The 13,206-nt window shown below is 38.9% G+C and overlaps 2 protein-coding genes across 2 annotated transcripts in view; one reads left to right on the forward strand and one right to left on the reverse strand.

Moving 5' to 3' along the window:
- Window positions 1-13,206, reverse strand: part of LOC137277734 (T-complex protein 1 subunit gamma-like) — a 223,035-nt gene that overhangs the window by 40,733 nt on the left and 169,096 nt on the right. The gene's annotated exons all lie outside the window — the stretch shown is intronic.
- The window catches only part of LOC137277725 (multiple C2 and transmembrane domain-containing protein 1-like), a 172,392-nt gene continuing 163,341 nt past the window's right edge, over window positions 4,156-13,206 (forward strand). The window contains exon 1 of the mRNA XM_067809618.1: window positions 4,156-4,188. Within this exon, the coding sequence (XP_067665719.1) occupies window positions 4,173-4,188 (16 nt within the window). The 5' untranslated portion in view covers window positions 4,156-4,172. The remainder of the gene's footprint in view (window positions 4,189-13,206) is intronic.

The following is a 13,206-nucleotide window of genomic DNA, read 5'->3' on the forward strand; positions in this document are numbered from 1 at the left end:
AACACGTGATGCCAAAACATGCGTGTGAATATAGTTGTACGCCGCTGTCACCAATATTCCAGCAACATCATGGCGTAGGATACTGCACAATGGGCTTCACACATTGCATGCTGATATGGAGAATCGAACCCGGGTCTTCGGCGTACGTTTTAACTACTGAGCTACCCCACCGCCCTCCAGTTCAAAGCCTCTACAAATAAGGCACTGGTGATAGCACAGGATCATAAATACCACACCCAGGTTTTCAACGTGGGCTACCCCACCGACCTTCCCAATATATAAAGATACAGGTCAAGCATGAAAGTCATACAGTCAACAAGTATTGTTCATAAAATATACTTCTGAGGGAGATGAGATTATGATCATGAGAATTTACAGCCATGACTTTTGATACGGATACTGCAATATAGAGAGGCAATGTAGATGGCTGACGATATCATGACAACCACCTGTACATGCAAGGTGTTATTTGCGAGTATCTAAACAAACACTGCAACTCTTGTGACGAGACATTAATCCAATAATGAGATACTTACTGACAGAACTTCTGCCGTAGATGTGCATTAATTGTGTGAGTGGGTAGAGAGTCATGACGTTTTTGCCAGTAATGATGTAACAAGATACCTACCGTTTGTAATTAAAACTTTCAGCGATGTATAGTGTGTACCCTAATAGGATAGATCACGTGTTTCTGTTCTTTCTGTCGTTGCTCGGGCTGTGTATTGGCAAATACATTTTAGTGCAATAAATTGCGATTCATATACCTGTATTGCGATATACCGGGAACAGCAGTCTCAAGGTTAGGTTGTATAGTCAAGGATTCTCTTTTCATTTTCTACACAGAGAAAAATCCAATACGTCACGTTTGAAAAGCATATTGCGATATTCCCTTGATACCGCGCAGTCCTAGGTCTGCCAAACCCGGTGTTGATCCTCTCCACTGGCTACTTTATGTTGTCTGTTAGTTATTTTTTCTTTCATACGCACATACGTGTGTTCCGTGCTGTCACATTTCACGCGTAGCTGACATGGGTACAGTGATCTATAAGGAAGGACGCAGCAAAATAGAGATTGGGAACCGATGGCAGATGTCAACCAAATCAGCGAGCCTGACCACCGGATCCGGTAAGGCGCCTCTTACGATAAGCATGGGTTACTGCGTCCTGAAGATCAGTTCTAATCCGCAACTCCACAGGTCCACCGGAGCATTACAATATTTGGTGTTTCTTAAAGCATGGATCCTATATCCTTTTTTGTCAGAGGCAGACAACAGGAAGTTGATTGATTAAAGCTGTCTGCATAACAACAATTTAAACTACAACTGATTTTCAGAAGTACTCAGTTGAAGGCTGCCACAATGATGCATGTTCTATTTAGAGCTTAGTAATAAGGTAACCCATCTAACATGCACCCATGTGCTTCAGCAAAAGGATACACGAGTGTAGGAAATAATACTGTTCAAAAGTTGCAGAGTTAGGTTATAAATGAGCAATGCCATAGTTTTGATAAATGTGGTTATTGGTTTTAATTAAGAGTCACGGTAGATCATGACTTCTCACAACATTAGAAAATGTGGTTATGTGGATGCTCATGATGTTGATCACTGGATTATCTGGTCCAGACTCGAATATTTACAGACCACCGCCATATAATTTGAATATTAGTGAGTGTGGTGTAAAAGAAAACTAACTCAATCAATGGAGTCGTTCGTACAGCCAAACGCTTGCTTGTTTACGTTAGTTTGCATACATTCGTTTGACAAAATGAGCCCTTTATCTGTTTGCGGTGGTCTGCATTTTGCCTGAAAGTCTACAGGACGTTTCGTGATAATTCCATCTATCTTAATTATATAATTTACCTGCATATGGCTACCCATATCAGACTGTAACACACAAACGGCCGGTGGTCGATAGTGTGCAGTCGGTAGACGCCATGACGATGTTCTGTAGCATGCAGATTGTGCTCTAGTCTCCAAATGTCGTAGGTTGTTAGTACAACATTCTACTCCGTAGTCTTTGCCCCTTCAAGCCCAGCTCTCTCGCCTTGTAGTGCGTGACACTGACCTTGAGGTCCACTACTGAATGCGAATGTACGATGAATAAATGCATGGATGGAACACATTGTAAAAGTCATATCTAAATGCGGGTGTGGGTGTGGGTGTGTGAATACAAACGATTTGTAGGGTATAGCCTGGTAGCCTAGGGTTAAAGCGTTGGCTCGTAATGCCGAAGACCCGTGTTCGATTCCCCACATGGGTACAGTGAGTGAAATCCATTTCTGCATGGTGCATGTCTTCTGCTGTGATATTGTTTGAGTATTGCTAAAAGCCACATACACCTAACCTCCCTCTGGTCTTAACATTTTAAGTTGGTAGCATTAGTATAAGGACTGTATAACATTCGCTTGACTCCTTTCCTCCTGTAACAGTCTTCTCCTCACAGCGTCTTCAGGTTCTCTATCATCCCTCTAACACACCATTCACATTTGCTAGTTATTATTACCCCTGAAGATCCGAGTTAGAACTCAGTAACCCATACGTGCCTGTCGTAAGATGCGACTAACGGATCGGTTGGTCTGACTTGGCTGACACATGTCATCGTGTCCCGGATCCAGACGCGATTATTTACTGACTGCCACCATATAGCTAGAATATTGCTGAATGCACGTAAAACTCACTCACTCGCTCTGTTTTGTTAAATGTTTAATCAAAGCTAAATAATAATTGATTTATCGTGTGTATGAACGTCTCTTCCTAAAACAGTAGTGCGGTGACGGAATATTTGATTGGTCAAGTTTTACACAAAACTGTTATCCTGTAACCTTCCACTCAGATACGAGTAAAACCAGGATGAAATAAAAAGACGCGGACTGGATTAATCTAAAAAATCTCCCTGAAGCATTTCATATATCCTCCTCTTGTATTAAATTTCCTGTGATGGTAATCATTAACGGCTAGATCATAAATCAAATAAAGTTTGGGAAGACAACCAGCTGATCGCCTAAAAATAACAACAAACTTTGTCTTAAGATAGCTACGATACCTTATGGGTGACAACTTCTTTTTATATTATGTTTCGGTATAGATTCTGTTACCATTGCTGCGAGTTAGAAGGCACCAGGTCCTTGAAGCATACTGGGGTATCCTAAAGAGTACAGCAGATTTGAGCTCGTCATTACCGGCATAGCGTTTTCCACGGAGATCTTCCTTCAGTTTTGGAAATAAGTGAAAGCCACGTGGGGCCAGGTCAGGTGAATGTGGAAGATGAGGAAGTTCTTCGAAGCTATATTGATGTATGTCAGACTTTGTCAATCGAGAGGTGTGAGGCACGGCATTGTCATGCAAAATCAGAGCTCCAGCCAACAACATCTTTCACGCTGTACTCGTATGTATACCCCAGTGTGTTAAAGACATGTTGCTTTCGAACTTGTTGATCTGTTTGAGAAAAATAACTGGAAATGCTGATGAAGAACACTGTCCAGCAACACTCCTAAGATTAGTTGGTGTCACCAGTCTAGAAGTTATGTAGGTTTAGAACGTTTTGAACAGCCCTTGTATATTGCCTGACAACGGTGAAAGAATTCATACCGAAACGTCGGATCATAACATATTAAGGAAGTGCCATCCATGCTATATCATACCGTTCTTCATCAACTTCTAGAATGCCATTAAAACAAACCTACTCCTCCTTGATCGTCTACCAAACTGAATAAAACAAAATGGTGAAGTGAGGTAATTTCCGTATGGTTTTATATTGCCCTGGTTGGCCTTTGCTACAGGTAATTAATGTATCTACAAGTTGAATCTGACCATATTACAATACAGGAATTTACTCAATATCAACAAAGCCTGGTCGTAATGGCGGTTTAAGTGTAGTACAACAATAACATAACCTTCCTTGATCCACTGCTGTATCGTTAAACGTCGTTGCTAAATTTAATTATTGCAGAATTATCCACCAGTTTTCCTTGGATTAATTTTGATTGGTAGAACAATGCCGCATACAGGCTCAGAACATGCTGTAAACAAATGTTCTGAGAAGGAAATTTCGCAAGCCCGACAAGGAGTGTGTGGATTCTGTTGTTGTAATGAAAACAGCTGGTCTGTTTACACTTGCTGGCTTGGTCACCACGCGCATGCGTAGTCACCCCAAACGCACGTTGCATTTACAGCAATGGAGGCCACCAAAGGTACGTGACACAAATTTTATTCACACCTGTACTAGTCCCCAGTCAATCATCGTGTATGATGCCAATTTCCTTGTTTATAATGATTTGTTGTGTTACTTCAAGTTGTCGATCACAGCCGACGGCGACTGAGTCGCGTGATCAACACAGTGACACTGATACACGCTGGAATCTATTTATATCCCGCCTGATGCGATATGTGGTATATTCCCTAAAAGATGTTATTGTGTTTATTGCAAAGCTTGGTGTCCATACCTTTCCGGAAATAGTGCTGTGTGTTTGGGATTGTGAATAGTGTTTTAGAGAATATAATTGTCATGAAGGTTCTTGATCAACGTGACGTTTATTGAACAAACTGACCACAGTAGCTTTTATAAGGAATGCTTTACGTATTCTGTGATAAAACGACAGCTGTATACAATTTAACACCGTCAGTCTAAAACAGACGTTTTTGATAAAATAAACCTGCTGGATTTGTAAAGCATTCTCCCTTGTAAGTACGTTTTTATGAGGGGTTACAAGAAAACGATATGGTTTGAACTGTCAAATGTGACAGATTTAGATATCGATCGGTATCTAAGGATGCTCACGATCAGATATATTTGTGAATGTGTTTTTGTTTTGTTTTACAGTTACATAATTTGCAAATAATTATACCGTTATATGTATATATCCATATTTAAATCCAAAACTCAATGAAGCCTGTCTCATATTCTGTGGACCACACCTGTGTTAGGATACCTTGCTGTTAGGTGGATCGTGAAATGTTGCTATTGATTAGATATAAGTCATGCGATCTCATTGTTATGCATTACAATGCAGGACATTTGTTTATAATGCCATATGCGTAATTTCAGGTGAGTTTAATGCTGATAGTTATGAATCATTGAACAGAAATGTTTGAAAATAGAAAAAAAGACGCTGATCATAATTTTGAACACAGTGTACATCAATACATTCCAGGTAACATTCACATCTTGTTCCATGGTTAATTGTTGTTTTATTACATCCTCAGTGCAGTGGGGAAAAAACAGGTATGAGAAAGTATTGAAAGCTGTTACTAAACAGTATGACACTAAGTTATAGACTAATCATATGATATGATGTGTGATGTGCAGACAAATGTCCTTATTTATTGATTTTACATCATATTTTGTTTATAACATAATATATGTGCCAGAGTACCAGTGGGATATTATCATGACCACATATTTAAGCACACATTGTTGCACATCAGGACCATCCTTCATTTTCACTTTCTTGCTAGTCATGTACTCCAACTATCCATGTTGAAACATATTCATCTGAACTGACAAGGGGATAGGATCTTTAGAGAAGAATATCTCTTTAATGGATAAAACATGACCCTGAAACAAAATTGTTCAGAAAACTCACAAGTAAGGCTGTAAGTCTTAATACTAGCCATAAGTTTTAATAATAAGTTTAAGTTTTCAACATGGAAGTGCTTTCAGGGCTGTTTTTTTATGGTTTTTTTTCAAACGACAGTTGAACAAAAGTGGAACGTTATACACTGTTACAGCACAGCTTTCGCTGGTTGCACTGATATAACACAGTCACGATATAATGGTTCCATTTTTGCAGGAGTGATGGAAATGTGATGTGACTTTCATGAAAAATATACTTTTCGTGTATGACCATGTTTGAATTAGCTCCTTAATCTGATAATCAATGACTTGTAAGGAATAAAGAATATATATTTCCAAGCTGAGAATGAATAATAACAATTTCACTTAAATTTTCAAATCTTGATAATCTTAAAGACTGAATATCATGCATGATGGGCATTAACAAACATGGGCACTGAACAACAGCTCTTACAAAGAGAGTCAGAGAGTCCCTATAATCAGTTCATAGTGGCACATTCTCCGCAGGCTAGCTTAGACTGACATCTTCTCTCTGAAATGAACATATTTTACTGTAAAACAGTTCCTGAATTATATTAATAAAATATAATTAAAAATAGCCTGGAGACTTTCTTCATTTTCAGAAATCTAGACTTACCACATAAGACCAGTCAATCCACTGATCAACATCATGAGCATCGATCTATGCCATTGGGATATGATATATGAACCAAGTCAGCGAGCCTGTCAGTCACCTCTAATGACAAGGATGAATTACTGAAGCTCAGTTCTAACTCAGATCTTCACAAGTTTACATAGAATTAGCATTTGTCTATTTCACTGATAATGGTAACAATACTAAAGAAGGGAGTTGAATTTTGTACTTTGTGTGCTGGCGATTAGGTGCCTGACTCCGAGGGTGTGGGTTCGAATCCAAGATGAGACGCAACCAAAAAAGTACTAGAATTTGTACTTTGCTAAGAAAGTATCATCTCAAATATGACATATGTTCCATTTGACGACTTTCTAAATAGCATTGTGTAATCATTACTTACAATGTTTTCAGTTTACCTGCAAGGGTACCTATAGTTTGTAATTCTTTGAAAAGTCTATGATCAAGAGAAGTACTATTATTGAGTAGTATTTAGGTAATATTGCATAAACTGTATATAACTGAAGTTAAGACTAACATCTCTGTGTAAAACTCGAAAGCACAATCAGGCTGAATAATCCACTTCCTGTGAAGGTCAAGGTCATGGTCAGTGCCAGTATCCTGCCCTTCACATGCCAATAATGAAAACAGTTTGTGAAACAAAAGGTGTAATGACAGTAGGAAAGCATATCATTTAACATCAACTGAATTCAATAAGAGTTCAGCACCCATGAATCCATGAATATTTTAAGCTTAAATCATGCATGTATTCAACATGCATGGAAAACATTTCATGTTGATAAATTTTATAAACTATCTCTGCTCATTTCTGTTTTCAGTTGCTCATATTTTTCATGTGCCATTTACTAAAGAAATGTTTTTTTAAAATTAATATCTTGCTTTTTTAAAAAAAATTGTTCTCATGCAGATGCTAATAGTAATGAAGATTCTCACTGCTGTCTCATTTTACATACAACTACATGTCACCCTTGCAGAAGAAGCACTTTTGGTCTGACCTCTTTGAGTGGCATGAAGAAGTTCTGAAGTACAACATAGAACAAACTTTCTCTGCTTGACAATGGTACAAGATCTGTATCTTAATGTTGAACCCACAATATAATCAAAGTTGTTAACCAAAAAGTCTGTTCTACATTGCACAGTTGTTCTGATTAAAGAATGTGATTGCCTCCCAATTTGACCATGAAAGCTAGTTTTATCACAGGAAAAATTCCCTAGACATAAGAAGTCTTTGCGCATTCTGTATGCATTGTTCACATCCCTCAGGGTAGGTCGTTATGGTCAGGGTAGACTGCCCATAATCATTATCCCTTAGACCCCTGAATGAAAATATTAGCAGACAAATTCTACAGCAGGTGATTAACAGGCACTAGATGATTAAGCCAACAGTAAAATTTATAAGAGCTCCCAAATCAGAATTGAATATTGTAGAGGAAAAGGGCCTGAATAGTTAGTGCTGCATGACTGCTATGAGTGGCATTTAGAGTTGTGTTATGAGTTGTGTTGTTGTTCTATGGATATACAACCTTTCATTGCAGTATATGAGACATTTTGGCGTAGATGCTAGCATCACTATCTTTGTTAAAAATAATGTCAAAATATGTAGAATATATATCTGCAAAACTGATCCAGACAGAACCATGAACCATCTTAAGTTTCATCTGGCACTGAAATAATTAATTTCTTGAGGTGAGGCAACCTAGACTTGATCAATCGTTCTAGACTTGAGTTGGACTCCTTCTGAACTTATTCTCTGGTGTCTGGGAGACAGACTTAACTAAGCACCCTGCCTGAATGTGCTGGTCCCAGAGACTCACATCAACGTACCCATGTCATAATCATGCACAATCTGCCCCATGTCAAACATTTATCCCACGAACAACTGTAAAGCCAAGATATTGTCCAGGAAAACTGTAGAAAGTGGCTGAACTTGTTTGTGAAACATTTACTTGTGAAAATGTTTGTGTGTTTAACAAAATTTGAATTGTATGTGAGGTGTGGTGGGATACCCAAACAGTTAAAGCATCTGCTTATCCAGGTTAAAATCCAGCTTCAATTCCCCACATGGGTACAAAGACTGAAGCCCATTTCTGCCAAGGTATTGCTGAAGTATTGCTAAAAGCACTTAAAACCATACTCTCTCACCTGAATAATCTGTGAAACCACTCATTATTAGACACTTTCACTTTCTTGTTATCTGGTATGAACCAAATTGACATATTCAGAAAGTTGTGTCCTATAATTTCATTCAAGGTAAGGATCTTGACGAGGAAAGTACAGATGAAAGAGGAAGGAAGTAGTTTTGAGGTTGCAGTGTTTCATCAAATGCTGTTTTCAATACCCAAACCACGAGTCTATGACCATGAAAAACAATATTATGCAAACTGTGTAATAAAACTCCATATTGTAACTGATACCAACCTGTAAATAACCACACACATGAATCATTGTCGATGCTTCCGAAACCGAAAGTGCTGGAATCTGCGACAATAACTTGTACAGTTGCTCATGAGAAAAGTGATATCACAGATCAGGGGAACATTACAAGTTACTTCCTGCTTTGGAGACACAGTTTAGGTTACGCTTGGAGCTGGGTTAATGAAAAAGCATGAGACGGAACCGTTCTTTCGATCTTGCTATAATGACAACCCCTGTCCTTGAAAGACAAGGTAATACGCTACCTGCTGTTGTTGATGATACAACCTGAAGAATATTATCCACACAGGAATACTTTCATTTTGCCAAAGGTGCAAATGGTCTATGGTTCAGTGTCTTCACAGTACTAAATGGTGTGAAGATTGTGTTGTTAGAGAATTGCAAAAAGTGGCGTAAAAACCATATTCGTTCACTTGCTTGTATGATGTGAAATTCTGTATTTTGAGATAATGTAACAACATTGTCAGCCATTGGAATATTGCAATCATGTCACCTTGTTTATTTTCTTCAAGTTAAATATTTGTATAACCAGGGCATCATGATATATACTGTTGATACAAGTTGTGTGTGATCTGATGTAATGCATCTACAAACCTCGTAGCATCCATGAATCATTCATACACACGCTACAGCTGGAACAGGCAAGGTCAAAGCAGACCTTGGACAAGTGGCCAGTTTGCGATAGGTCAAATCCAGTCAGGCAAGGTTTAGCCTTAATTGAATGCACGACCCAGTATTTGTAACGGCATGGCTGAATGAGCTTGTTATCATTAGGTGAGGAATGTGTATTACTATGGACATTCTTATTGATCATACTGAAGGTAAATGGCTCTGCTATGTGACTAATTCTGAGCGATTCTCAGAGATGCATTACAGTAGAGGAAACTATTAGTATTGAGATTTAGCCAACTATCTGTCTCATTAGACAGTAATACTAACATCAAGAGAAAACAGTCTGTCCTGTACTGTATACAGGAAATACCTTATGCTGAGCATTCAGACCTATCCTGTACTGAGCATACAGACATACTGAGCACTGAACATTCATGCCCTGCACTGAGCATACAGACATACCCTGCACTGAACATACAGACATACTGAGCACTGAACATACAGACAGACCCCGCACTGAGCATACATACATATCCTACACTGAGCATACAGACATACCCTGCACTAAACATAGACATACCCTGCACTGAACATACAGACATACCCTGTGCTGAACATACAGATATACCCTGCACTGAGCATACAGACATACCCTGCACTGAACATACAGACCTACCCCACACTGAGCATACATACATACCCTGCACTGAGCATACATACATACCCTGCACTGAACATAGACATACCCTGCACTGAACATACAGATATACCCTGCACTGAACATGCAGATATACCTTGCACTGAGCATTCAGACATACCCTGCACTGAGCATACAGACATACCCAGCACTGAACATACGGACCTACCCTGTACTGAGCATAGATACATACCCTGCACTGAGCATTCAGACATACCCTGCAATGAGCATACAGATATACCCTGCACTGAACATACAGACCTACCCTGCACTGAATGTACAGATATACCCTGCATTGAAAATGCAGACATACCCTGCACTGAGCATACAGGCATACCCTGTACTGAGCATACAGACATAACCTGCACCGAGCATACGGACCTATCCTGCACTGAGCATACAGCCACACCTTGTCTATAGAGGACATCTGTGTAGAGCCATCTGAAACTGAAGCAACCAGGAACTATTGTGAGATAACCAGTATAGACCTCCTTCAGCAACCCTTGCTTGCCATACAAGGCGGACCCGTGAAGGTCCCGGGGTAGAACAGGCCTTCAGCAACCCTTGCTTGCCATACAAGGCGGACCCGTGAAGGTCCCGGGGTAGATTAGGCCTTCAGCAACCCTTGCTTGCCATACAAGGCGGACCCGTGAAGGTCCCAGGGTAGAATAGGCCTTCAGCAACCCTTGCTTGCCATACAAGGCGGACCCGTGAAGGTCCCAGGGTAGAATAGGCCTTCAGCAACCCTTGCTTGCCATACAAGGTGGACCCGTGAAGGTCCCAGGGTAGAATAGGCCTTCAGCAACCCTTGCTTGCCATATAAGGCGGACCCGTGAAGGTCCCGGGATAGAATAGGCCTTCAGCAACCCTTGCTTGCCATAAAAGGCAACTATTCTTGTTGTAAGAGGTGATTAATGGGATCGGTGGTCAGGCTTGCTGACTTGGTTGACACATGTCATCGGTTCCCAATTGCGCAGATTTAGACTCATACTGTTAATCACTGGATTTTCTGGTTCTGACTCGATTATTTACAGACCGTTACCAAATGCCTGGAATATTGCTGAGTGTGGCATAAAACTAAACTCACTCGCTTACTCAATCAGATTATGCTTCAAGTGTAACATATTGTGTATTTTGCAAAGTTTCAGAATGCTAACAATTAGAGTGAAAATATACTCTTATGAAAGAAATGAGGAAACACATGAATGTACAAGTGTTCTTTATTTCTAAAATTTCACACACAGTGTTATACATTTTCTTGTGAAGAAACTTGGAAAAGAATAAAGGAACATTTGTGCTTTCAGGTGTTCCCTTATTTGTTCACTTATTTGTTCACATGGGCATATGTTCATATGCAACAAATTTTAAGAGCTGGATAAATGGATTAGATGGTCAGCCTTGTCCTTTGATGGATGTTGTTCATACAATCAGTCATTGGCTGGTCACATCCATACTTGATTCTTTACAGGCTACAATCGGATATAGTGAATTTTGCAGGAGACCCAATTATACAAGTTATTGTTTCAGTTTTCAAAATAGGAATCTCAAACTTTTTCAATGACCTTGTTAATTTGAAGTCTTTGTTGGTCTTCGTGAGTATATTTAGGAGTCAGTTTTGATGTTGCGGTATCACTGAGTATTGAGGTGACATACAGATTTCAGCCTCTTTATTGTGTCAATGCATCGTTAAGGTGCACATGCTTCTACCTTTATCAACATGAGCATGTCATCGACATCTGGATGAGGCGACAGTCATATGAAAAATAATATTGTACAAGCATGTTTTTCATACTGATTTAATGAAATGGTTGTCAGAATTGTATTACACATGTGAGAGTGAGGGTATTTTGGAATTCTGACTTGAGGTTTTGTAAAATCAGCATAAAATGTGTTCTTTTCTCTGTCATACCTTCTGATATTTTTTATATCGGTTGTAAAGTGAGGAAATGTCTGCCTAAACTGCATCTATGTTTTCTTTTCATGCAATAACATACAAGCAAATGTGCATATATGTTGAAAACTTCATGGAACAAATGAAAGAAGTATTTTGCCCAATTAACATTTTTCGCTCTTGACAGTTTCCATATATAGGAACATGAGATTGAGATGATGTATGAGAAAGTGCAGGCATCGTGAAACGTCTATCAGAATTTACTTAATTCCTATCAAAAACTTGATGAAGAGAAATGTTTTTTGTTTCCTTTTAGATCCAGTCAACGTGGTAATGTGCAACAGTAAAAACACTCGTCGTACAAGAATCAGGCTTAATTGCACTACACCCATAAAAAATTTACGCAATTATGAAGCTCTGGAGTTAGCAATTATTCGTTATTTTTGTATTCCTCTTATGATCCAGTAGGGAAAATATTAGATTCTATATATACATATTTTGCAGGATTATCAATAAAAGTGTCCGGACTTGTATGTGCAGAAGAGAGTCTGGGGGGTTAGAAGACCCTGTATTTTCTGTAACTAATTGGGTAGTTTGATTTGGAGGTTCTAAGAAATGCCACGGTCATGATGAAGTGTTCTGAAGTATGGTGAAACATAAATGTCAAACTCTACTAAAATTTTTCAAGAATGATGACAATACATGGATTAACAACTTCTTTATAGCTATAAAAGCAGTGTCACTCTGTAGGTGTTAGAACCTTGGTGATAATGCCTTGACACCCTGTTTTGTCATAATGCCCTTAGATGCTTCATTTGGTCTTAATGCTCAGCAAGTCAAATTTGGTCGTAATGCCCTGAATGTTATGATGGCATAATGCCTGAATGTTCTTAAAGGTCCTCAAAATATATAGCTCAAGACTGTGTCCCTTTGTGTTGCAAATGGGAAGAGTGCCATAAGCCTCGATGCAATAAATACACAATGCTATTTAGAAAGTGGTCAGATATATCAACAGTTACATGGGGCTTGGGGCCAACAATAAGGTACCAGAATCTGTAGGCTACTGAAAAGTATAATACAAAATATAACATATATTTCCCAATGCCCTAAATTAGCAAGTGAGTGAGTTTGACTTCCCAAACTTTATTTGATTTATGATCTAGGAGTTAATGATTACCATCACAGGAAATTTTATACAAGAGGAGGATATACAAAATACTTCAGGGAGATTTTTTGAGATTCATCAAATCTCGTCTTTTTATTTCATCCTGGTTCATCTGAGTGGAAGGTTACAGGACAACAGTTTTGTGTAAAACTGGACTTCTGTCACCCAACTACTGTTTTAGGAAGA

This window comes from Haliotis asinina, chromosome 3, assembly GCF_037392515.1.
Source record: "Haliotis asinina isolate JCU_RB_2024 chromosome 3, JCU_Hal_asi_v2, whole genome shotgun sequence".
NCBI lineage: Eukaryota > Metazoa > Mollusca > Gastropoda > Lepetellida > Haliotidae > Haliotis > Haliotis asinina.